The sequence below is a fragment of the Lissotriton vulgaris genome, chromosome 3_1 (genome assembly GCF_964263255.1).
Source record: "Lissotriton vulgaris chromosome 3_1, aLisVul1.2, whole genome shotgun sequence".
NCBI classification, from domain to species: Eukaryota; Metazoa; Chordata; class Amphibia; order Caudata; family Salamandridae; genus Lissotriton; species Lissotriton vulgaris.
The window spans coordinates 980599564-980625654 of record NC_141689.1 but is presented as its reverse complement, the minus strand read 5'-3'; the positions used below and the strand labels follow the sequence as shown (position 1 = coordinate 980625654).

The window sequence follows — 26091 nt, the reverse complement described above, 5'->3', positions numbered from 1 at the left end:
GTTTTGAGTTTATTTGTGGATCTAAAATATATTCCTAGAGCCTGGACTGCAGTGTTCTTGAAAGCAGCTACATGAAGTATGTCTTTCATATATTCCTTTTCTTTTTTTTATTTCACATAGTATGAAGCTGTGAAGCTTGCAGTACAATTGCTGAGCATGTCCATATCGCTCAGTGAAAAAAAGGACACACCCAAATTGATCAACTGTGCGATAATTGATTTGAGCACCATATTGTCACAGCGACCAGGAGCACAAGCTATTAAGTAAGCAGGTTCTTTGTTAATCAAATAATATAGCTTTAATGTGGTCATGGCACAAACTATCAGAGGTTTGAGTTTAAACTGCAACTCCCTAGTTGCATTTTAATTATAGACTACTTTGCAAAAATCTGCTGCAACTGAATGTCCCTCTAACATCGTTGTGCTTACCTCCATATTGTCTGTATAGAGTGTGAAAGTTTTGATTGCCCTTAGCATGATTAAAAGATTTTGAAACAGTTGGTGCAGACTCGACTCAAAGGCTCATTAACTCATTGGATTTCCAGATTGAATGTTTGGATGTGTGAGGAGAGGTCAAAGTTTTCGTGTGTGGGTATTTTTTATTGAACAAATGTGTATACATGGATCAGTGTGCTATGATGAGTGTCTAGCCCAGTAAGATGGATGGAGATTGTGTGTAGTTACACAGTGGAATCTTAGTTATAGTGTTTTTCCTAGGGTATGTTATAGGAAGTGCCCTTGTACACAACATCGGTGTTTGCGTCTCCTGGTCGCTTTATTGCAGAAAGGGCTTCTTATGGCGTATTCTGTAATATAGATCATGCAAATTATGGAGCACTATTATACTTGCGCTCGTGCTGTGTTACAGTTGTGGGGGGCTGTGGTACAGGTGTCTTCGGTACACTATTTGATTGTGCATCACTTATGCAGGGGTGCCGTCAGTATGCTTCCAAGGGTGCTTATTGATAGTGGCATGGGATCCCAAATGCCACCCAGGCATCGTCCAGCAGGTGTGTGTAGCCGCTCTTGCATATGCCTGCATAGGGATTCATGCCTTCCTGAAATGCTGCTTTTCCCTGTGCATTGAAAAGTAGGCCACCTGCACTAGGGAAGGAATATTTTGTATTTATTATGGTGAAGCTTGAGGAAGTGGCCTTTCGGATTCATCGCACCATTTCTCACTGGTGAGAAAGAAATTATGTCTGCTAAGCACTCTACAGTGATTACTAGTGGCAGAATATCAACAAATTGTTGAGGCTAAGGGTCAGAAACTGTTTACATAGCAACACATTTTTCAAGGTGTTAGTTCCCCTTCAAATTCTACAGTATGTGCACACAATTCATCTAGGAAAGTCTAGTAATGGAAGTTCAGGGATATTCTCAGAGAAAGGTTGTACACCAATGCAAAAGTTCATTGGTAGGCTATGTTCCCTGTTGGCATACAACACCTAATTGTACCAGTATGACTGAATTACCTTTATAAAGTAGTATTCAGCGTAACAATTATCAATTTATTGATGGACATCAGTGCACAGCTCACATTACTGAAGATGGAGAGCCATTGCTAGTGAAGAATTAAATTGATCATATGAAATTTCTACATCAACCTGAGACCAATGGATTCTTTGGGAGGCTGTACCATACCATTATAGTTTGAATGGAGTTTTCAGATGTAGAAAGTTACAATTAAAAAAAAGACAGTATAAAGAGTGGTTGTTTTTGTCTCGGGTGCCTCTCCATAATTCATCTGATGATGTGTCATTTAGGAGACTTATGGATGCAAACCTAACAGTGCCATGTATCTAGCCTGGTAGATAGCAGGTGGTAGGCCAAAAGTGAAACATAAAGCAAAGAATCAAAGAGTGGAACATTTGAAGAGGTAATGCACAGTTTATGATGTCAACATCTACATGACTCCGCTTGCAGCCATCGTCGGAAGCCGCTGACTCAACATTGTCTCCTACGCTGATGACACCCAGTTGATTCTCTCCCTCACAGACGAACCCACAGCCGCCAAGAGGAACTTTCACAATGGGATGGAGGCAGTCTCCACCTGGATGAAGGACAGCTGCCTCAAGCTTAACTCAGATAAGACCCAAGTCCTCATCTTGTGCTCCTTCCCCTCCGCTGGGACAACTCTTGGTGGCTCGCAGCGCTCAGAGTTGCACCCACACCTATATACCTAGCACGAAACCTCGGCATCATCCTAGACTTCTCGCTGCAATGAACTGCCAAATCAATGCCATTTCGGCTTCCTGCTTCCACACGCTCCGCCTTCTTAAAAAGATTGTCAAGTGGATTCCCACCAAGTCCTGGAAAACTGTCACCCATGTGCTCGTCAGCAGCAGACTCGACTACGGCAACGTACTCTATACCGGCACCACCCAGATACTCCCTTCAAAAAATCAGACAATCATGAACGCCTCTGCCAGACTCAACCTGAACATCCACGCTTCAACTACATCACCGGCCACCTGAGAGACCTTCACTGGCTACCTGTCAACTAAAGAATCACCTTCAAGATTCTCACGCACAGCTACAAAGCCCTCCACAATGCCAGACCTGCATACCTCAACCACTGCCTCTCCTTCTACACTCCCACCAGACATCTTCTCCCAACTGGCCCTGGCCACCATTCCATGGATCCACAAGAGCATGGCTGGAGAAAGAGCCTTCTCCTACTTCGCTGTTAAGATCTGGCACTCCCTGCCTCTACACCTCAGGCAATCACCATGGCTGCCGCAATTCAAGACCTGGCTTTTCGACTGATCCATAGACCTACACCCGCACCCCTACCCCTCCACCGCACTCAGTGCCTTGAGACCCTCACGGGTGAGTAGTTACGCTTCATAAGATTACTGTTTGCTTGATTGATTGATGATGCAGGAAAGATTTCTGTAATCTGGTGATTATGTGCCTATTCAGCTTCCTGGTATGGTAACATGCTATCCAGTGTGCTTGGGTACTGTTTGCTAAATGGCGAAGTATAGAAACACATTATGATTTTACTGTGCGTGCCTGGACTTATAATGGGCGTTTTAGACAAAGATAGCAATGTGGGTATGAAGATGTATGACATAGAAAAAAGATAGCTTTGTGGGGATTAAGAAGGTGCTTCACCACCTCATAGGTTTTTTCTATAGCAAACATTGATCCCCTTGTGTGAGATTTGCTTTTATTTCTGTTCATGTGGATATTGGTGTATCTAGGAAAAACTAGAGAGAATGTGCAACAGGAAGTGAGAATCTGGGTGTTTGGGCACAGATGACTGGCAGTGGAAATGCAAGACAATTATTCTGATAGTTTGTGCAATATTAATAACATTTGTTTTTCTAGGTAACGTGATCCCTTGTGATCATTGAGGTTTCATGTAAATGCTACTAGAGATAAAGACTGCACTAAGAGGAGAGTGTCAATATTTGCACAATAAATTGCTGGGTGTTCAGCTACATTGAACTCCACTTCAAAAATGGTTTAACTATGCATACTGTTTAACCCATTTACACACACAAGAAACTCTGCATACAAAATAGAACTAACCACAATATTGGGTCACTTGGATGTTTAGTCTCTGAATGTCCCAGTGATTTTAAAAACAGTTTTTATTGCCAGAAAGTGAAAAATGTTTTGTTTTTTAAAGCATTATTTTTCAGATTTAAACATACAGGGACAAGGTATATGGAACATTGCGGCATACAGCATTGGCATCAACAAAATTATAGGCACTGTGATATGCATGACGTGACACAACCATTGATGTAGGTGAGATTGGAATGTGGGGGAAAAAATCGAAGACACACCATAAGTTATTTAACATTGCACTTGCAATACACGGGAGTATTTGTTACAATCAGCCCTCTTTGGTGCAAATAAACAGCGAATGCTAGGTAATAAAGACTTTAAAACTCCATGGATAATCGTCCCAAACAATGCTCCTAGCCGACCCCCTCGGGAACGATACCACTAGCTGTCTGCGATTCATGCTCAGATTATTTTTTAGCAATGTAAGTCTTGTATGGTCCCAAAATGTCCACTGGTCTCCAAGAACTAGGGACCAATGTGGCGTATTCCTCGCTATTAGTGTTGCAATATGCTAAGCTGCGAAGCCATGACTGCAGTGAATGAAGGGGCTCTATTGCTACCCCATAATAATGCAACCTCCCGTTTAGCTAACAGGAAACCTAGCGCTGCCAAATTCCTGACCTTCCTAGGGAAATTAACCACATACCTCAACAGTGCAATTTCAGGGGTTGGCAGCGGCGGCATAGAGAGTATGTCCCCTAGTGTGATGTGTATCGAAGTCCAGTATTGCTCTATTTTAGGACATGTCCTGGAGAGGTGGGCAGAAAGTGAAAAATGTTCATTCAGATATGCACCCCAGGCTACCATCTCCAGTAGGTGCTAAATCTACAGTGGACCTTCATTGAGACAAAAAGAAACAATCTAACCGAAATGTTCAACGGGGGCCCATGTCATCAGAGGCACTGCTACCATTTAATGATGCCCTCACAGATGCTTTGATGGCTACGTGGTCCAAGCCTTGTTCTCGCCTGCTAGTCAGCAAGCTAGTAGTTCGGTGACAGAGACCTGCGCCTGGTGATTTGGACTTTCCAACTAAGCACCCTACACCTGCGAGCCTCATTGTGCAGTCTTTGACTAGCAAGGTCAGTTCCAATTAATTTGTGAGCTATCTTCCAGATAGGGTATACAAAAGAAGTGATAATTTTGGTAAACAAATGTTTTCTTTTGCAAGCTTGGCCCGTGGGTCTATAAATGCTGTTTGTTTACAGGGCAAGAACACACATGCTGTATGGCACATGGTCAGCAAGATCTTGCTGGCGATCACTGAGGACCTCCGAATATCTCTGGCCCTCACAATACATAACGAGCAGAATGGAATCAAGTATATAATCCATACAAGCCTGGATACTGCCATTTGACTTGACAGTTTTGTGCTTAGGTGTGGTCGACCCCATTTTCTGGTGATGTGCAAGCATCCTTAATGGATTTGCCTCTTGAAGGGTCCAAACTCTGTGGGGGGGAAAAAGCAGACTCTGCACTAGAAAGATTTAAAGACAGCTGAGCCACTAGAAGCTTTTTGAGGTTACTGATGCCAGGAAAACAATTCCACCATCAATTCAGAAAATCAGAGGCTATTACAGGGCACTAGTCAATAGGCAACATCAGCCTTTCCAACCAGTGGTCCAACACTTTTGGGTAATTGATGTGGTGCTGGCAGATTCCGTACAGGGAAGCAGTGACTAAAGTCTTTTAATTTCTCCTCCCCTGCTGCAGCGGTTACTAAGCCCCTTTAGCTTCTCCTCAGCAGCTCATGCAAGATTGTTGTGGGACGCAGAACTCATCGGCATGTTGAGGGCAGTAGCAGAACAGGTCCCTAATGTAATATTGTTGTGATGCATACTGCCACTTGGAGTTGATGAATCATCACTTATTTTGCCACATAAACCATACAGGGAGACTGGGAGAGCCTTCGTATCTCAGGTCGGAGCTAAGTGTTGTTACTCTCCTATTAGCAAGTCTGCTCTTTAGGGTGCCCTCACCATGGGAGGCTTTTCCCCCTCACCAGTCTATTCTCCTTTAGGGTCAAGTAGGCTGGCAGGCTTCTAGGCATGATGCAGATCCACAGCCCTCCAGCAAGTAGTGCAGACTTCGGGTGATGTCCACACACATCTGGGATTCTGGTTGTTGGACAGACTCCAGCCCTAGATACCAGTAGCTCTTTGGGTACTCAGTGGAGCACTCCCTACCTTGATCAAAAAGAACTTGGAACTGGAATAAAGGTGGATGATGTGGGTCCCGCAGCTTTATTCCTTTTCCAGACAGTGGATGTTAGCTTCAAGCAGCAGCAGCCAGAACAATTAAGTGTGAAAGCTCTGCACCTAGCTGTCACCATCCTCCCTGAAGTAGCACATTTCGGGGGACAAAAGGAGCAAGCTCTGCCTAGAAACTTATATCTATCTCACAACAGAATTTGTTGACTTTGCCCTATTGTGCTGCCATTATTAAAATGGGAGTACTCAGGATGCACTAATAAGAAATCCATTGCTAGAAGGATCTCATACAATTTCTGAAGACAGACCTGTCTCCATCCTCCCAACATTCAGTCTTCTAGGGCTTCTTCTTTGAGCTAGCTAAAGGAATGCGGTGGTACTTATCAAGTCTAGGGAAGCTGTACTACATGCAATCTTTATCTTGTTCCATGTAAAACAAGGGGCAAGTCAAAAACGAATCCATTAGGTCTCTGCAACCATACACTGACGACAATATAAAGTCCTCATAACATCTATACTTTATATACACACACACACACACACACACACACAGGCTCAACGTGTACACAGGTTGTCAGCGCAATGGTACCACATATAAGTAGAATGTTACATGAGTGGGATCTTTAGGTACCCCGCTCTACCTGAACAAGAGAAACTTATCTGTTTAATACCATAATTCAGAAATGGCATACTGCCACCACTACTTTATATCAACAACCCAGAACATGGAGAGTAGTGTCATGTTGAGTTATATGGTACGCTTAGTGCATTCCTCCTGGTTGCAGAACAGATTCTTGATCTCAGAATCATCATGAAAAGGCTTAGTCGTTCGCCTTGCACATGCCAGATTAGCATGTCACCTGGGCCCCACAAAGGTCAGGATACCCGTTTCCATGCATTCGGGCCTTTTAGGGGACTTGTATTCAGCACAAATATTGAGTTGCTAGAACAGTCTGTTTTGGACGGGTTCTTGGTAAACAAGAGGCCATGTTTTGATGTTTAGCTTTCAAGCTAAGACCAAGTACCTCTCCCTTCGGTATCTGCTGCAAACTTGGGCTCAGGTATTTGAACAGTAGGGCTGTGTTCTCAGCAGAGAGCTTAACACTGAAAACTTGCTATTAAAAAGGAAATTCTGTGCTTTACCAAGTGTTCTTGGAAACCCATGGCTCCAGAGAATTGCCCATTTAAATAGTGAGCATTAGCGGGAACTTCATTGTAATGGAACTGAATGTTGCCAGTATCAAAGGTGGAGTGACCATTTCCGCTTTTATCTTGAAATATTTATCCAAATGAAATCTGCAATGACAAAGGTGGCCATGAGAAAGGATTTTGAAAATGTATCCAATTTATCGACATATTATGATTACTTACTGTAAAGGCAATAGTGGTCTGTTAGGACATTATATGGTCAGTGATGTTGGTTAACGTTGTGAGTCATAACATAGGCTGGCAAAGTGTTCCTTATAGAAACTGGGAGAAGTGCTGTCCTTATACCAGTGACCTTATGGAAACTGTTCTAAACGTAGTGTGGCTTGCCCACTGCATTGTCATTAACCTAGTTAGCTCTATGTATGAATCTTTCTCCCATCCTTCAGTGTTCTAGAAGTACCACGTGTGGTGACATAAACAGTAAACGTGTATTCCTGAATATATGACATAATGTTTCTGCCTACCCTTGAGCTCAGCCAGTGTGACCGAAGAGGTTTCTAGTTTTTATTTTGCTTGTATTTTATTTGTTTATTTATAGACTTTGACCGGTGTTAAGTTGTTTAGATAAAGTCACAAAATAGATGTTCGAGGCACGTGGGCTGCTGAATTCATATCTTAGCATGGATCGCCGCCTAGTCGAAAGGCCCAACGGCCCGCGTGGACGACCGGATCGAGATGGAAAGTTTGGTCGAGTCAAGAAGTACTGAACAATACCGTCGAAGTAGAAGGCCTTTTGGCCTTAGAAAGTAGTTTAGTTTCGGTTCTGAAGTTGGAGTAGAGGAATAACATCCGAACCCAATGGCGGAAAAAAACAATCTATGGATGGAGAAGATGCCCATGCGCACTGTAGTCCAGGGGAGGAGTCACCTATCTTGTGATACTTCGAAAACTCTTCCAGGACAACAAGGTGCAATCCTCCGGACCCAACACTAGGTGGCGATCTATGCTAAGATATGAATGTCAGCAGCCCTACATGCCAAGAACAGATGCATACTGGTAAGTAGCATTTTCCATACTTCAGATTGGATGTTTTGTAAACTAACTTGTCCCATGTTAGCATTTTAACAAATAGTACGTCTTTTAATGGAATCAGAATTTTGTGTCCCTTGTCTACTCTTTTAGCCAGATTTTTTGAAAAACATACTTTATTGAATTTGTCAAGGTCAAAATAATATTTCCATACGATAAAAGCCATCAAGTTAGTAAATAAGAGTGGACGACATTCCACATCTTTTCACGTATCGTAGGATTACAAACTAAAAGCTAGAACAACTGCATCAAACAAAAGCTAACTCTGCACCTGGTCTTATACATCATGGTCTTGGTTAGCCTGTTTTTAATTTTATCGATTTACCGTATCAAAATTCTCATGTAGATTCTAGGAGGCAAGCCAGTGCCCAAACATAGGACATGAGCTAGGAGCATACACCCTAAGCTCTACTGCCCCACTTTTTTTTCCTAGTCACACAAACTGTAGAAGAATTGGTAGGTAGTAATGACTTAAGAGTTTTAGATTTCACAGCTTTAGGAACATTTGTTTTTTATGACTTGACCTTGCGGAAATCATGAAGCAATGACTTTGCTATGTTGATCTCCTTTCGCTCAGTCCGTTTTATGTATTTATTGTTTTATACGCTAGGCTCCTCTTCACAAATAAATCATAACTTTCCATGTGCATAGAAGTATTAAAATGCATTACATAGTTGCCATTCAATTATATTGTGCATGGGTGGTAGTATCATAGCATCTGAAAATCCTCTGTCATGTTTCCTCCTACAAGTGTCCATTTATCACGTTCGTGCTATTGGTACTGATTTTCAATTTGATTCTCGTATGGTTCAGCCTGTCTCTAATTATTTTCTTTCAGCATTGCTCCATACTTCATTAGTGATGCCCCCCACACCAGTGCCAGATTGTTTTATAAGCCACATCTTAGTTTATTGCATCCTCAATCAATGACCTGCACCACCTCTTTGCTCTGCGTTCTTTTACTGTAAAGTCCTAAACCACTGTAGGATAGTCGATGACTTGCTGGCCTCAGTGTCTATTCAATACAATAGAGCAGACTTTATTACCTGCAAAAACAATTGGTAGCCTTTGTCCTTTTTCCATTTCATAATTATTTTCTTGAGCACTTTTCAATAAACAATAAACAGCAAACACAAAGTAAAAAAGAGTCTAATAATACCAGGGACCAATCTGAGATATACATTTCTGTAGAGTACAGACCTGGATGGTTGGTAACAGTTGATGAGCACAAGAAAAGTAACATATGATGTCTCGACGGGGCCCTTGAGTGGAATGGTCTGACATATAATAAATGATGGAGGTAGATAAAAAGAGAAGGGAGGGATGCTGTAAGTATAGAATCTGCCCGCTCTGTATGTGGGTAACATCTAGGAGGCACGTAGAGCAATTAGTTTCAAGCGGAGTTCAGGTTATGTGCTCTGATCCCTTAAGGAGTCATCGCCAGGTTTAGGAGGGTGACGTTGTCAGTTCTAGTTTAATAGATATTTTTGCAAATTCACACAATCTGTACATGATGGGGTTAGTAATACTCATGGGATTGTAAAATCATTGACAATGTTTTTGCTTTTGAAAGATTATTTTACAGCATGGTTGTGTGGAAGTAAAATTCTCATAGAGGTTTCTGAAATTGTGCATGTGCCATACTCAGCTCATTGGCAGGTTAGTTTCTAAAGGAGCTCACAGTGCAACCACTCAGTTACAGGGGGAAATTCTTAATTATTATTTGTACTAACTGTAAATTATGGATTGATCTGTTACAGGTTTGAAGCAAAAATAGGCACATTTGAGGTCACTGGTGCACAGCAGGGTAAATCAGTGCCTTGTCTGTTGTCATCTCGAAACGTTGTGGAAAACAAGGTGTCACTGTTGAGCCTTATGTTTGAAACAAATCCTCTGGACGAGAGCTCTGACCAGAGACTTCTAGTAGAATCCCAGCCACTGGAAATTATATATGATGCAGTAAGTAAGATGTGCTAAAACTATTATTTTTTATTTAGGTTGTTTAAATCTGCATCAAGTTGCAATGTATATGCTAATCATTCTCACATTCTCACCAGAAAACCATCAATAGCTTAGCTGATTTTTTCCGACCACCACAAGATGTACACCTGGAGCAGCTGACGTCAGCAACTTTGATGAAGCTTGAAGAGTTCCGTGAAAAGACTTCCACAGGTATGTGTCAATAACTCCAATCTGTGATGTAAAATGAAACATTTTGAAAGGAAGATTTTTATTACTATTGCCTAATACATACACTGCTTCTCACAGCGTACAACCTCTTGCATTCGATTCTCCGCAGACTGAGTGTTATTACCATCAGGCGCACGTTCAGTTTCCTATTCCCAAATTCACCACCCCCCTTATGTCTCTGATTTTATTCTAACTAAATTCATATCCTATTGACCAATTCTTCTCCGACCACTGTGTGCCCGGGCCACATAAAACCAGGTTGAAGGAAGCTTCAGGATTCACACGTGAAAGTGAATTTGACACGCCACAACTCTTTGGAAGCCAAATATCGTTTGTAGACGGTAACCGGCAAACAGAGGAAATATTGATATATTGCTCATGGTATCTGAAGGTATGAAACCCTACCCTCGGAGTCTGTGTTGGGGATGTGCCTGGCATGGCACTGTAGGATTTCTTTTTTCTTGACACCCAGTATCTTTTATTTCGTTCATTGTGGTCCATCTGTGGTAACCTACCACTTGTTTCAGAATGTGACTTAATTTTATCTTGCACAGAAAGCATACCCCAAATACACATCAGATATTAACTTAAACTGCTGCATCAATTGTGCAACTGCCATGTTGCGCAGCATACATTACAAAATTCATTCTGACTAACACACAAGTAGGTAGAAATCGATAAATTATTTTATGTGGTACGCTCCCAGAATTGTAGCCGTCAATTCCAAATTGATTCCCGAGTATTCACCCCACTGGCTGTTTGTCACCTAGGCATATGGATGCTGTGCTTCTTGGAGGCATAGCCCCAAACATTCTTGTGTTTCTCATTCTAATCTACACTTGCACGTAGATTCCTCAATAATGAGCTAGTGGGTGGGTGGTAAAGCCTTTATTTAGATTGGGTGTTTTGTGATGCCTACTGATTAATTGCAAATACAGACATAAATACATTTTTGCATGCAAAAACACTTTAAAATAAGACCTCTTGGCTTTTTCAGTGTGCTGTAGAAGTCGTGTTGAAGGCGTGGTAGTGGTAGCAGTGGTTTCGTAATGAAGGTGACATTTATATTGGTGATATAGATAGTGATGGTGCAGTATTGGTGGTATTTGTATCGGTGGTATTAGTGATGGTGGTTGTGGCACTGCTGGTGGTGGTATTGGTGATTGAATTGATTTTACTAGTGTTGATGGAATTAATTGTGCTGTTGGTGGTGTCATAGGTGTTTTGCTTGTTGGATTGGTTCTCTTGTTAGTGGTGGCACTATTGGGGTTGGTAGTTATGGTGAAGAATCCGTGATGTTGGTGTTTGTTGTGGTATTAATGTTATTGGCATTCCCAGTGACAAGAGGGATCCGCCAAGGGTGCGTCCGGCACCTACCCTTTTTACATTATTTATTAATAGTGTAGCTAAATATTATTCTACATATCCCACAGATGCACCCTCACTCGCCAGCATGAAGGTAGCCCTTTTTAATGTTCGCCGATGATACCCTCATTTTATCCAAAACACAGAAAGGCCTGCAGCGAGCTCTAGACAGATTTAAGGTCTTCTGCAGTGACCATGAGCTTGCAGTTAATGTAGAAAAAAACAAAATGCATGTTGCTGTATAAACGTAAAGTGGTGAAAGGGAGAGTTCTCTTCCAGGGGATCCTCATCAATAGTCATAAGCATTAGAATATTCCCGCCCATGCGCGGGACCCCGGAAACACTATATTATATGTGCCCCACATATATATACTCATATATATATATATATAAATACATATATATATATACAAACATGCAATAGCAGCCAAATCAGATCAGAGCTGAAATATGCTGTGAAGAATTTCCACCATACATGAATAATATGCATTAGAAACATGAGAAACAACACCAAAGATTGTTTAGAAGCTGTTTTAATGCTTAGGCAGCAGTAGACATTCTTCTAACTCACTGAAAGCATAGAAAGCTCCCAGGCTGCATTGCAAACACGCAGTCTAAAAAGACTGAAAAGCTAACCTGTAGCTGTATACAAAAAACTGACACCGTGCCTTTAAGGACCCATGACCCCCGGTATCCCATCATGCCTCAGGGGTGACAGTTAGGTCAGTTGTTCTTTCCGGCTCCTTCAGGAAGGATCCTGGCTACACAGCTCCACTAATTTCTGTTTTCTGACAGAAAATTACCTCACTTTAAACAACTTTTTTACTTGCTTTGACATTTTACAACTAGTCAAGTAAGGAACTGCCTTTTTAAGTCAGTCAGTCAGTCAAAACCACTTTATTCGATTAGTTAAAATCATAAAAGTATTCTAGACATATTTGAAACAATTAAAAAATATTAAAATACAGTATTAAACATGACATAGGTTAAAAAACGGTTTAAAAAGAGTAATTACACAAATTCATTTCAGTTTGCGCCCAACAGTACAATGGACAAGAATTAATTAACTTTCAACATTAAAGATCCGATCTTTATCTTAGTCTCTTACTTCTTACGGATGCAGCCAGGAAACTAGCAGTACAATACATAATTACAGGAGAATCCAACATCTGTAAATATAACAATGCGGGCTTGTACTGCGTAAAACTCATCTCCTTCAGTATTGGTTTTAAGTATCGAATCCGAGGTTCACAATAAAAAGAGCAAAAGAACAAGAAGTGCGCATTGTCCTGGGTGGAAAAACCATCACATTTACATGGGGACGACTCCTCAAGCCTACACCAGTCTTTCTCGTCCCGCAGGACCATATAAATTTGATTGAAACTGAACTTGGTCAGTAGCCACCTATGAAAGAAATTTGTGACCACTGTCAAGTAAGGAGCCAGCTCAAGAGATGTAGTTATCATTACATGAGCCCTCACAGAGGGTTTGCATAGCTCGGCCGTTTCGCGCTCGGCAACACAGAGCCTAATAAAGTTGGTCTTCACCCACATTAGATCTGCTTTACACAGAGATTCAGGGCTGTCAAAGATCTCAGGGCGTCCCAGCTTCGCAGCCAAGGACTCAACATAGGACAGCCACTGAATATCCCTCCTGTGGTCTAGATTAAGACAGTCTTTTATGATCCTGTGGTTAAGGCTAAGGTTTGGATTTAGCCAGAGCTTGATCCACATCAGGAGCGGAGCTAGATTTATTGTGTCTAGAATGTAGCCAAGACCTAGCTCAAGGTGTAGGGAATAGGTAGCAGTTGACTGAGGTAAGCCCAGCAATGATCGTAGGAATTTATTCTCCTCTATTTGAATACGGTCAGATTTTACATAACCCCAGATTGCAGCCCCGTATCTGGCAATAGCGGCAGTCTTGGCTTTGTAAATGGCCAAGATAGCCTCGATGGGTTTTCCCCCTAATCTCTTAACGAACCCCAGAATTGCAGAGGATGAACTTCTCACCGCATTTGCTTTGGATGTTAACTGTGGTGACCAAGTACCCCTTCGGTCAAAGATAACACCCAAGTAGGTGAAAACCTTAACACTAGTGATAACCTCACCGTCGCAGAAGAAGGTTTTTTCTTTATTTTTAGAACAACCTACTGACATTGTGTGGGATTTACTGCTATTAATCACCAAGTCAAGACTAGACATGAAATTTCCAAATGAATCAAGTAGCTTTTGCAGGGCAATTGGGGTCCTGGCTATTAACACCGCATCATCGGCATAGAGGAGCACCGGTATTGGTGCACCCCCCATGCTCGGGATATCCTGCGTGACTGCCGTTAGGTCATCCTCCAATGAATTCACATATAACGTGAATAACATTGGGGCCAGTATACAGCCCTGACGGACCCCTCTGGTTGATCTAAAACTTGCCGTACATTTCCCTTCTGTTGTCATTCTAATGCAGGCTCTCAGATCTTTGTGGAGCTCCGCCAGGAAATGTACCAGAGAACTATCAAGGCCCAACTTCAGGAGCATTGCCCACAGCCTAGATCTATTGACAAGATCAAAGGCTGTGGGGTGACAGTTAATTCAGTTGTTCTTTCCGGCTCCTTCAGGAAGGATCCTGGTTACACAGCTCCACTAATTTCTGTTTTCTGACAGAAAATTACCTCACTTTAAACAACTTTTTTACTTGCTTTGACATTTTACAACTAGTCAAGTAAGGAACTGCCTTTTTAAGTCAGTTTAATGAGCATTTTTAGCTGAAAATGCCTTCTCTTTTTGATAAGTGTCCTTCTTGTGGCAACGAGAAGGCAAAATCAGACAATCACGACGTTTGTATCCTGTTTCTGCCTGAAGAACATGATCCAGGTACCTGTCCTCACTGCGAGCACCTGTCAGGAAGAACTCTCAAAGACAGGGAGAGAATTCGCATCTATGGCCTGGCTCATAGGTCATCCAGAGGAAGGTCTCCGGGGAAGAAGGGTTCCAAGAAGACTGAAAAATCTTCAAAAGACAGGTCTTCAACCCCTTCAGCTTCAGCGTCCGGATTGGCGCTGAGGAAAGAACCACCAGTGGATCGTTTGTCTTCAAAGATACTGTCGACGGCGGGCCCGCCGTCGAAAAGAAGAACAGGTACGTCGACGACGTGGAAGGATCCAATTCCGTCATCGAGATCCCCTCCGCCGTCGTCAACCAGGCGACGATCGGCGTCGAGGGAGGTCACTCCTACGCCGTCGTCATCCAGGCGACGACCGGCGGCGAGAAGTGTGACCCCCTCCGCCGTCGTCTAAGAAACGACGTTCGGCGTCGAGGACCAAGACCCCTCCGCCGTCGACAGAAACATGTCGATCGGCGTCGAGGAAGCAGTCTCCGTCAGTGTCTCGTCGACGCTCGGCGTCGAGGGTGTCCAATACCCCTCCGCTGTCGTCGCACAGACGCTCGATGACGAGGCAGAAGGCTCCGTCGACGGCCGGTCATCGCCGTTCGACGTCGAGAGAGAGGGCTCCGTCGACGGCCGGTCATCGCCGTTCGGCGTCGAGGCAGAGGGCTCCGTCGACGGCTGGTCATCACCGTTCGGCGTTGAGAGAGAAGACTCCGTCAATGGCTGGTCGTCGCCGCTCGACGTCAAGAGACCATAGATCCTCACATCGATCGCCGTCGAGGCATTCGAGGTCGAGATTGTTGGACCCGCCGACCCCCCGAAGGCGTTCGGCGGCGAGAGAAGAACGCTAGACGTCGAGACATTCAGGAAACTCTGTGATCATGGTGACGGAGTCAGCTTCTCGTCATTCCACTTCAGTCGTCTGGCTCCTCAACAACATCTTCAAGGTCCAGAAGTCCTGTGCGCAGATCTCCTGTGCGTCAGCCCGATCCTTTGGCTGCACAAGTCACACTGTCACCTAGATGGTACAAGTCTTTGGACCATTGGCGAGATTCTGGGGCTGCCAAACGTATGCAAGAATATGTCAGTCCACAGCACAGATCTCCTCTTCAGAGTCTGGTACAGGAGATGGACAAGGGTAACCTAACCAAATCTCCCAAAAGGGACCTTCCGGTTAGATCCCGATCTCCCAGAAGAGGAAGTCCGGTCAGGCCTCGTTCAGAAGATCGGGTCAGATCTCGCTCTCCTAGAAGGGAAGAGCATTCAAAAAGATCGCGTGAGAGGAGGCACAGTGCTCACCGTAGGCGTCGACGAACTCAGTCTACTTCATCTACCAGGTCTTCCAAGAGGGATTACTCCCCTACGTTGACGGACAGTCCTACATCTAGATCCTCTCCAGTGGATGACATTGGCACTTATCTGGATGTCCTGCAAAGAGGAGCTCAGAAGCTGAGCATTGAAATGTCTGTCCCACAGGTTACTACGACAGTAATTTTTGAGACTTTGCACAAAAAAGCTATCTCTCGTCCACTGCTGCCTTTAGTCCCGGGGATTTTTGGTCGATCTACTTGGAAACAGTATTTAAAGAAGTTATAGAGACAGGTAATATCCCGGAGTCCTGGCGAGTATCTTTAATCTCCCCTGTAGGAGAGTAGGGTCTGCAATCCTATGGTCACCCCCGATTTTTGCTTTTTGCTTCACTGGTTTACGACTTTCCCTGGCTGTGGGCCTGCTAATCAGACCCACAGCCTAGCTGTTCTCTCTCTAAATTGCCAAGCATGTACCTTAGGTGCATTTACCAATTGGTACTGGGCCACCTTATCAGTCCATGTACAGCATACCTTAGGTATCCATGGCATAGGTGTACCCAGGGCCTACCAAGGGCTGCATCATGTATTATGCCACCCCTGGCTGGCCATCCAAATCTGACGCAACTGGGTGCACGACAGCTGGGGCAAGGTGGTGTAATCCCCCTTTGCTTTAGGTGTAGTATCTCTATACCTAACCCTAAAATGGACACATATATTCCTATCAGTCACTCCTATGGCAGGCCTTATCAATCCTCAAGGCAGAGTGCTTGGAATTATGTGAGATGGTGCTCTGGCATGCGCTGAGCCCGTTTGCAGCTTGCGGAACCAAGTCCTAATAGCTGTTCCATGATAACGCTATACCATATACTCTTAAGTGCATTATGAACCTCGCGGTCAAATGCTAACTTCGGTATAGAATTATCAAAACATGTCGAGTAAGGTGTCATACGAATTGGAATACTAACCCCTCGCCAATTCTGGCGACGGGGTTAGCATTCCACCCTTCTAGAGGGACACGACATGTATGTAACTGTGAACCCCGGTTAAAGTTAACTCGAGCCTCAGCATCACAAAATGGAAGCTGCCACCACAGACACAAGTCTGACCTCCTGCTGCTGGGAGTCCTTCCAGCGAGGGAGGCTCGGACAAAGGGTTTCCTGCCTTGAGAGGTGCTAGCACCACCCCAGACAGGATTTTGTGTATTAGGTAGGACAGGGCTCAAAGGAATGAGACATGCCTGGGGCACACAAGGTGCCCAGTGCATACACCAGTCAGAACCAGTTCCTGGGGCACTCCAGCCCCAGGGCTGGCGCAAGACCGGACAAAGGAAAGGGGGTGTAACCACCCCGCTTCCTGGTCCCACCCAGAGGAGGGACCTAGTCGAAGTGCAGCCCCCTTTAGCCGGATGAAGGTAGGAGCTGGTCCCATTCCAAATTAGATTATCCTGATCAACTTCACAAGAAGAAACTCTGGACCTCGACGTTCTGCTCCACAGAAGACAGAAGGAATCTCCCTTGTGGGCAAGGAGTGTCCACCCTGCATCTGCAGGCACCATCAGCGTACCGCGACTTCCCTTTGTCGTCTTCCTGCAAAGGATCCAGACTTCAGAGCCCGACGAGACCCGGATTCCCAGACCTCTCCGACCTCAACCCACATCTGCAGCCGAGCTGAGACCAGTGGGTGCAACGAGACACGTGGGACCGACCATCTTGAAAGAAGCAGCACTTCGCTCCAGCACGACTTCCGAGGCATCCTCGTCCAAGTGCTTTGGGGACTGAGAAGCCCCGACCCGAGCAGCTCCTGCATCGAAGATCAGCACTCCAGCATCCACGAGATCTGCGTGGGGTCCTTCTGCCTGTTTGCTGCTCGACGCGTTGTCTGGTCACTTGCCGGCTGGCTAGTGACCTCCTAGACGACGAACACCGACAACTTTGCTGCTGGTCTGGTTGCTCCAGACTGGCCCTTGCTCCCTTCCAAAAGAGTAGCACCCCGGACCCTCCTGGTCCACTCCAGACGCCGTTTCCACTCACCGCGTGGGTTGCCTTTGCCAAGGCCTGTTGAACCCGAATATGGAGACGACACCACCGACAGCAAGAGCCTGCGTGGGACAGCTCGTGCCTCCATCCTGGTCGTCGAAGACACCACCTGGTCCACGTGGCTGCAGAGACAAGCGTCCACCTTCACCTGATCGCGACGACGACATCTGGTTCCACTCCTGGTTCCACTCCAGTCACTGGCTAGTGACTTTGAACATTGTCCCCTCTGCGTTCAGGTTCTTCTCTTCACCAATCCACCCTTGGATTGCACCGGACATCTTCCTCCTGGTCCCCTGCAGCATCTTTCTTCAAGGCTCCATAGACTTCGACGCGGAAACCCGACACAACTTCGCACCTATGCACCCGCAGCCTGTGGGTGAGGTAACACGAGCATTTCGGTGCTCAAGGGTAGCTTGACTATCCTAGTGTCCAGTTCCATTGTCGTTTCAGTCCTATCTAGTCAGGAACGTCCGTACTCCCCTTTTCTTTAAACTATACTGTCCATAGACGTTTGTACGCATCTCGCGTGTGAGTTCACACTCTGCACACGCGCTCCGTGGGCCTCCTATTACCTACCTCAAGTTAGTATAGCGTGGTCCCAGCGATCCTACAACCTCTGGACAGCTCCATTCCTTTAATTGACTTTCGCATTCCATTTATCTAGTATATGGTTTGCCGTGCCCCTAGGGCACCATTGTAAATCGTGCAACTTAAACGTATTTTTCCTAAGAGTTTGTCATGTGCTTAGCCCTCTGACCTCATAAAGAGTTCAGAGGTGTTGTTAGTTAATAAATAACTGTTTATTTTCATAACTACCTGTGTGGTGTCCTTTTCATTTGGTATTCAAAGGTTATATGTAGTAAAACAGCTGGCTTCACATGCCATAAAGAGTTTAGCCTAAAGACTGCTTTTGTCCACGCTACTAGGATAGCTGGTCTATAAGGTTGACTTACAGCCAATCACCATAAGGGTTGTTTGGACTGATACAAGGTGGTCACTAGAACTAGTGAACATCATATATCAGGCCAACTTCTCACATCCCCCATATTCAAGAAAGGTAATTGGGCCCTTGCGGAGAACTACAGACTCATCACCCTACAAGACACGGATGCTAAACTGTTTGCTGGAATTTTACCGATTAAATTAAATTAAATGAATGGGCATCAGAAAATAAGATCTTGCCATTCAATCAAACTGGTTTTATTAAGGGGCTTGGAACAATGACAAACATCATGGCACTATCACTAATAATTGAAAAATCACTCAGACTAAAACAGCCCTTGTATCTATGCTTTGTAGATTTTAAATCTGCTTTTGACTGTGTGCAAAGGAACTTAATATGGAAAAAACTTTTTGAAAAAAACATCCCAAATGAACTATTGAAACTGATTCAATTACTACACAGTAAAACTTGGGTAAGAGTAAGAATGGGGGACAGCCGATCACTAACAAAGGAGATTCCAGCAACAGACAGGCTAAAGCAGGGATGTGTGTTGGCCCCTCTCCTCTTTAATTTATGTCTTGGAGATCTATCAGGGAACCTGGATGACCTCATTGCACATCCTCCGAAGTTAGGGGACAAACAGATATCTAACTTAATGTATGCAGATGACACCATCCTTTTAAGTCATACTAAAATCGGTCTTCAACACCTAATTAACAGAATAGTTTTGTATGCTCATGAAAATGGAATGATAATAAATGAAACCAAAACAAAAATCATGGTGGTCACTAGGAACATAAAACTGAGACAAAAAAACAAATGGTACATGGAAAACACCCAGCTGGAACAAATAGAAGTGTACAAGTATTTGGGTGTACTATTTGGCCAAAAAGGAAATTTTCAATTACAAAAACTGGATATACAAAGAAAAGCGAATTCACTTACTGCAGCATTTAAGATAGCACAGAAATCGCTCGGAAATCTGACCCATCAACCGCTTTTGAAAATTATAGGGGCTAAATTGCTCCCAACAATAACATATGGTAGCGAAGCATTAATGGGGATGGATGCGGAAACGATAAACAAGGTTCTTTCTAAAACGTACAAAACTCTTTTCTATCTCCCAAATAATGCTTCACCGGCACAAATTAGACTGGAGTTCGGGTTAAACAATCAAGAATTTGCAAGAAAAGGCCAATTTATTAAAACTTGGTATATGATTAAAAATGACCATGTGTGACGGGGCACTTGGTCATGCTCCAAACGTCACTACAGACTGGTGGTCCGCCACCCCCCTTTTACCATGCCCCTTTTACCCACAGCACACACCTTATTCCTGGACCGAGGAACCTGAGTCGGAACGGTCGACAACATGGATGGCCCCTTTAAGAATACGGACCAGAGAGACGAGACTCCACCCACTGAAGGCGGAACGGCGTCAAAAGCAGGAAGTACTGGAGACTCGACGGACGGCGTTTCCCCGGAGGTAGCGGTTATCGTGGACGAAGAAGGGAGCTATCCGGAGCCGAGAGGGAAGAAGAGCGACACGCCTGGAGGCCAACGTTTCCACGCTTCTCCCCGCCACGTTCCCACGGGAGGAGCGTGGCTCCAAAAGGTACGGGGACGGGTAGCGGGTTGGGTCGGGCGAAAGAAACAGCCCGGAGTGTAACTGTAGATATACCGGATTACCCTCTGCCCTTTTCAAGTGCACTCCCCACCTTCCTGTAGAGTACGTGTGCGCACCGGCTCACTGTGGTTCTCCCTCACTCCCGGCCCTTACATCGTATCAGAGTGTTTCATTTCTCTGACCCTAGTTTCTTTTCCTTTGTCGGTACCGGAGCAGACCCGAGAAGAGAGACGCCCCGTCCCGGAGCACGACCGCTCCTGTCCACTGACCTGAAGTCCTGAAGATGGAGAAAGCTACTATTTCTTTGGAATCTTCCATACTGATTGTAGGAGAGTAGGGTCTGCAATCCTATGATCACCCAGATTTTTTGCTTTTGTTTCACTGGTTTACGACTTTCTCTGGCTGTGGGCCTGCCAATCAGACCCACAACCTAGCTGTTCTCTCACTAAATTGACATGTGTACCTTAGGTGCATTACCCAATTGGAACTGGGCCACCTTATCAGACCCTGCAACTCAGGGTATAGGTGTACCCAGGGCCTACCAGGGGCTGAAGCATGTATTATGCCACCCCTGGATGGCCATCTAAAACTGACACAACTGGCTGCACGACAGCTGGGGCAAGGTGGTGTAATCACCCTTTGCTTTAGATATAGTATACCTATATCTAACCCTAAAAATGGACACACAGATTCCTATCAGTCACTCCTATGGCAGGCCTTGACAATCCTGAAGGCAGAGTGCATGGAATCGTGTGAAATGGTGCTCTGGCATGAGCTGAGCCCGTTTGCAGCTTGCATAACCCAGTCCTAATAGCTGTTCCATGATAACGCATACCATATACTCTTAAGTGCATTATAATCCTCGCAGTTAAATGCTATCTTTGGTATTGCTTTATCAAAACATGTCGAGTAAGGTGTCATACGAATTGGAATACTAACCCCTCGCCAATTCTGGCGACGGGGTTAGCATTCCACCCTTCTAGAGGGACACGACATGGTAGTAACTGTGAACCCCGGTTAAAGTTAACTGAAGCCTCAGCTCCACAAAATGGATGCTGCCACCACAGACACGAGTCTGACCTCCTGCTGCTGGGAGTCCTTCCAGCGAGGAGAGCTTGGACAAAGGGTTTCCTGTCAGGGGAGTTGCTAGCACCATCCCAGACAGGGTTTTGTGTATCCTGGGTAGGCAGGGCTTTACAGGAAGGTGACTGCAGAGTGGCACCCCGGTGCTCACTACACATCTGCCGGCTAGAACCAGTTCCAGGGGCACACCAGCCCCTGGCCTGGGGAAAGTCCGGCATGGGAGAGGGGTGTAACCACCCCCCTTCCTGGTCCCACCCCTAGGGCAGGACCTAGTCACGTACCCACCCCTTTCTTTAGGATAAAGGCAGGAGCGGGGACCCTTCCAAATTAGATCATCTTTGATTCAAGAAACTACTTTCTACGAAAGGAACTCTCGACTCTTCTCAAGATTTCTCCCTTGTGGCTAAGGAGTAGTCACCCTGCACCCGCAGGCACCATCTAAGAACTCTGCGGTTTGCTGCACGTCCTTCCTCAAGAATCCGACCGACCAGCACGACGAGACCCGGCTTCCCTGGCACCTCTGACCTCTACAGCTAAGCTGAGAACCGTAGGTGCGACGAGACCTCGAGGGACCGGCCATCATCAGAACTGCACGACTTCTATCCAGCACGACCGCCGAGGGATCCTCTGGTGAGTGCTTTGGGGTCCGAAAAGCTCCGACCCTGAGCAGCTCCAGCACAGAAGTCCAGCCTCCCAGCATCTCCACGATCTGCGTGGGGCCCTTCTACTTTTTGCTGCTCACCGCGTTGTTTGGCTACTAGCCCGCTGGCTTGTGGCCTTCTTAACGACGCCCGACGACATCACTGCTGCTGGTCTGGGTGCTCCAGACTGGCCCTTGCTCCCTTCCAAAAGAGGAGCGCCCCGGACCCTCCTGGTCCACTCCAGACGCCATTTTAGGTGCACCGCGTGGGTTTGAATTTGCCAAGACTTGTTGCCCCAATCCTGGGTCCAGCGACGTCGACAGCATCATCCATCGTGGGACAGCTCGCACCTCCATCCTGGTCGCCGACAACGCCTCCTGGTCCGTGAGACTGCAGAGCCCAGCGTTGCCCACTCACCTAGTCGAGGTGCCCTCCTGGTGCCACCTGACTACTGGCTAGTAGTCACGAACTTGGTCCCCTCTGCTTTCAGGTGTCATCCATCTTCGATCCAGGCTTGGATCACTCGAACTATCTTCACTGGTCGCCTGCCAGCAACTTCTTTCCTCAGGCTCCTGGTTCGTCTACGAGGATTCCCGACGTCTTTTGAGACCTATGCAGCTGCAGCCCCTGGGCTAGGTAACTTCGGCATTTCGGTGCCCCAGCATAGCCTCACTATCCAAGGGTCAGGATCCACTGTCGTTTTCGATCTACCTCATCGGGTTCGCCCGAGAACACTAACTTTGTCTTTACTAGCTCACATAGACTTTGTCCCGCATCCCGCGTGAGAGTGCACACTCTGCACCCGAGCCCCCTAGGCCTCCTATTAGTAATCTGAAGGTTCAGTAGTCAAGTCCTAGCGATTCCAAAGCCTATTAGTACAGTACTTACCTGCTAGTAATTTCGCATTCCACTTTTAGAGTATATGGTTTTTCGTGCCCCTCGGGCATTTGTGTAAATTGTGCAACTTAAAGTATTTTCGTAAGAGTTTTGTTGTGTGCTTAGTACCCTGTCCTCATAAAGAGTACAGGGCTGTTGTGATCTAAATAAATACACTGTTTATTTTCATAACACTTGTGTGGTGTCCTTTCACTTGGTGTTCAAGGGGTATATGTGATGGTATAACAGCTGGCTTAACACGCCCTCTAGAGTTTAGCCCGAAGACTGCTCGTATCCACGCTACTAGGGTAGCTGGTCTATAAGGTTGACTTACAACCAATCATCAATAAGGGTTGTTTGGACTGATACAAAGTGCTCACTAGAATAGTGAACATTATATATCAGGCCAACTTCTCACACTGATCAACAGAGTCCTTTAATGAAAAAGACCTATATACCAATAAAGCCTTCTTTGAAACCTTTATTGAAGGCGCCAGTGTTCCTCTTTTCCCCGACCCCTACTGTCGAGTCAACCTTAGCCAGTACAGTCCCCGACGTCCCGGCCCCCTCAGGACAACTGGTGTCAGAAGTGGGATTCACACCACCATCCGTCTGTAGTAAAAAGATGGAGGCCCTGATTGACCATATTATCAAAGGACAGGAAAAGCTGGAAAGAGCTGTGGAAAGCCAACTTACATCAGCGCAGGCAGACCGAGAGATGTTCACAACAACGATAACGGCCCAGCTGGAAAGCATGAGAAGTATGCCGCCTCCCCCTCAGGTCATCCCCGGTGAGGTACGCGTTCACAACCCCCATCCCCCCGGTATGGCCCTCCAGAAATACGTGCACGGAGAAGATCCGGATGCTTTCCTTTTAAACTTCGAAAGGGCCGCACAGGCGATGAGTTGGCAGGAAGAGAAATGGCCGTTCTTTTTGGCACCTCTTCTCACAGCAGAACCCCAGTCCGTCTATCAGGCTGCTAACCCCCTCGGAACCACCCCATATGCCACCATTAAGATGGTAATCTTGGATCATTTAGGTCTGGACCAGGAGGCCTATCGCATCCGCTTTAGGAAAGAAAGAGGGGTACAAGGAGAGAACCCAAAGACCCTAATCTTTAGAATAAAAATGTCAGCTGATAAGTGGTTACGTCCGGACCTGTGCAGCAAAGAGGATATACTGAACAAAGTGTATCTAGAACAATTCATGGAGGCATTGCCTTATGCCACCCAACGCTGGCTACCTCAACAAGTGGGACTTACCGTTGAACAAGCCATAGAAATGGCGTCCCAATATGCTAGGGCTCAGCCTAAAACCTACTCTTGGGAGCTGGAAAAAGCCCACAAACCAGTACCTACCCCTAGGATGGACGAAAGGCCCAAGGCCGGGACAGAGGTTCCCAGACTATTTCGACCTACAAGCATGATATCTACGCCGAATAAAGGACCTCAGTGCTTCGAATGTGGGGAGTGGGGCCACATCGCGCGGATGTGTTCCAAACGAAAGCCCCAAGAGGAACCCATGGAGGTCGGCTATCTCCCGAGAACAGTGATGTACTCCGCAGAAATGGGCAGCACCTTCTATGTGAGTATGAGGATGAATGGTTATACGGTAAGGGCCTTGCTTGACTGAGGGTGCAGGCAGTCAGTAATCCAAACACGGTTTGTCCAACAAGAACAGATGAATCCCAGGGGTCCCGTGTATATAAGGTGTGTGCACAGGGATGTAAAGCCCTACCTTGTCGCCTCCATAACTATCTCGCTACCGAACAGGGAACCGTGTACAGTCCGGGTAGGGGTGGTGGACTCCCTTCCCGAAGACATGATCCTAGGGACAGACAACCCTGAATTCCTGTCCCTTTTCAAAGAGACCCTTTCCCGACCAGTACAGAGAGAGTCTTCCCTCATACATATCCCCCGAACCTTGGGTTATTGACAGGAGTTTTCGCTTTGCCCAGGGAGAAGATAGGACCCTGATCCATGCGTGGGAAACTGCCCACGCTACCAGTGGGCTCACACCCCATTCTTAACCTCGCTTCTTGATTAAAAACGACCTGCTATACCGTCAGACTAGAGCAGATGGAGACCTACAATTACTCGTACCCCAATCCTTTCGAGAACAGGTTCTTTTTTTTGCGCATGCCCATTTGACGGCTGGAAATGCAGGCAAGGAAAAAACCACAGACAGTATAACCAAACATTTCTTTTGGCCAGGGATCTATCGAGATGTACAGGAATATTGCGCCAAATGTGAAGTGTGTCAACGACAAAACACCCACCGTCCCACAGCGGCACCCTTACAGAAGATTTCCATTATAGGAGTGCCGTTTGAGCGGGTCGATATGGACATCATCGGTCCCTTGCCCAAGTCAAGTCGAGGACACCTGTATGCCCTTGTGATAGTTGACTATGCGACCCGGTTTGTCGAAGCCTTTCCTTTGCGGACCACCACAACAGCCGCCATCGCTGAGAAGTTTGTCGAACTGTTTTCACGAGTCGGGTTCCCCAAAGAAGTGCTGACAGATCAGGGGACTGCCTTTACTTCGAAATTGATGAAGGAAGTCTGTGCTTCACTGGATATTAAACACCTGAAGACCTCGGTATATCATCCCCAGACTGATGGTCTTGTGGAAAGGTATAATCAAACCCTCAAGTTAACCCTGAAAAAAATGCTGACAGCCGAAGGACCTACCTGGGATCGACTTCTGCCTATTGCCCTGTATGTTATACGGGCCCAGAAACAAAGCAGCCTGGGGTGCTCCTCCTTTGAGCTCTTATACGGAAGACTACCACGCTCACTCCTAGAGATCACCAGGGACGTGTGGGAAAATGAGGAATCAGAAGAACAGAAGAGCATGTTAGAATACACTACGCAGCTAAGAACTAAACTGGGGAAGCTAAAAGATCTAGCCTACTCCAACCTGGAACATCAACAGAATAGGTACAAAAGAACATACGATAAAGGAAAGAAGCTAAGAAAGCTTGAAATTGGGAAGTGGGCCCTCATGTTGTTGCCTTCTATCGGTAACAAGCAGAAGAATGAATGGCAAGGACCTTTCCAGATTGTTGATACCATCGGGCAGACAACCTATAGGCTACGCCTATCTCCTT

At 45.7% G+C, this 26091-nt stretch overlaps 1 protein-coding gene across 4 annotated transcripts in view; it reads left to right on the top strand.

Annotated features, from left to right (window-relative positions):
• VPS13A (vacuolar protein sorting 13 homolog A) overlaps positions 1-26091 on the top strand; it is a 2146181-nt gene that overhangs the window by 339572 nt on the left and 1780518 nt on the right. For all 4 annotated transcript variants that reach the window (XM_086961343.1, XM_086961342.1, XM_086961345.1 and 1 more), the window contains exons 17-19: positions 121-263; positions 9790-9988; positions 10087-10201. In XM_086961343.1, the coding sequence (XP_086817469.1) occupies positions 121-263; positions 9790-9988; positions 10087-10201 (457 nt within the window). The remainder of the gene's footprint in view (positions 1-120; positions 264-9789; positions 9989-10086; positions 10202-26091) is intronic.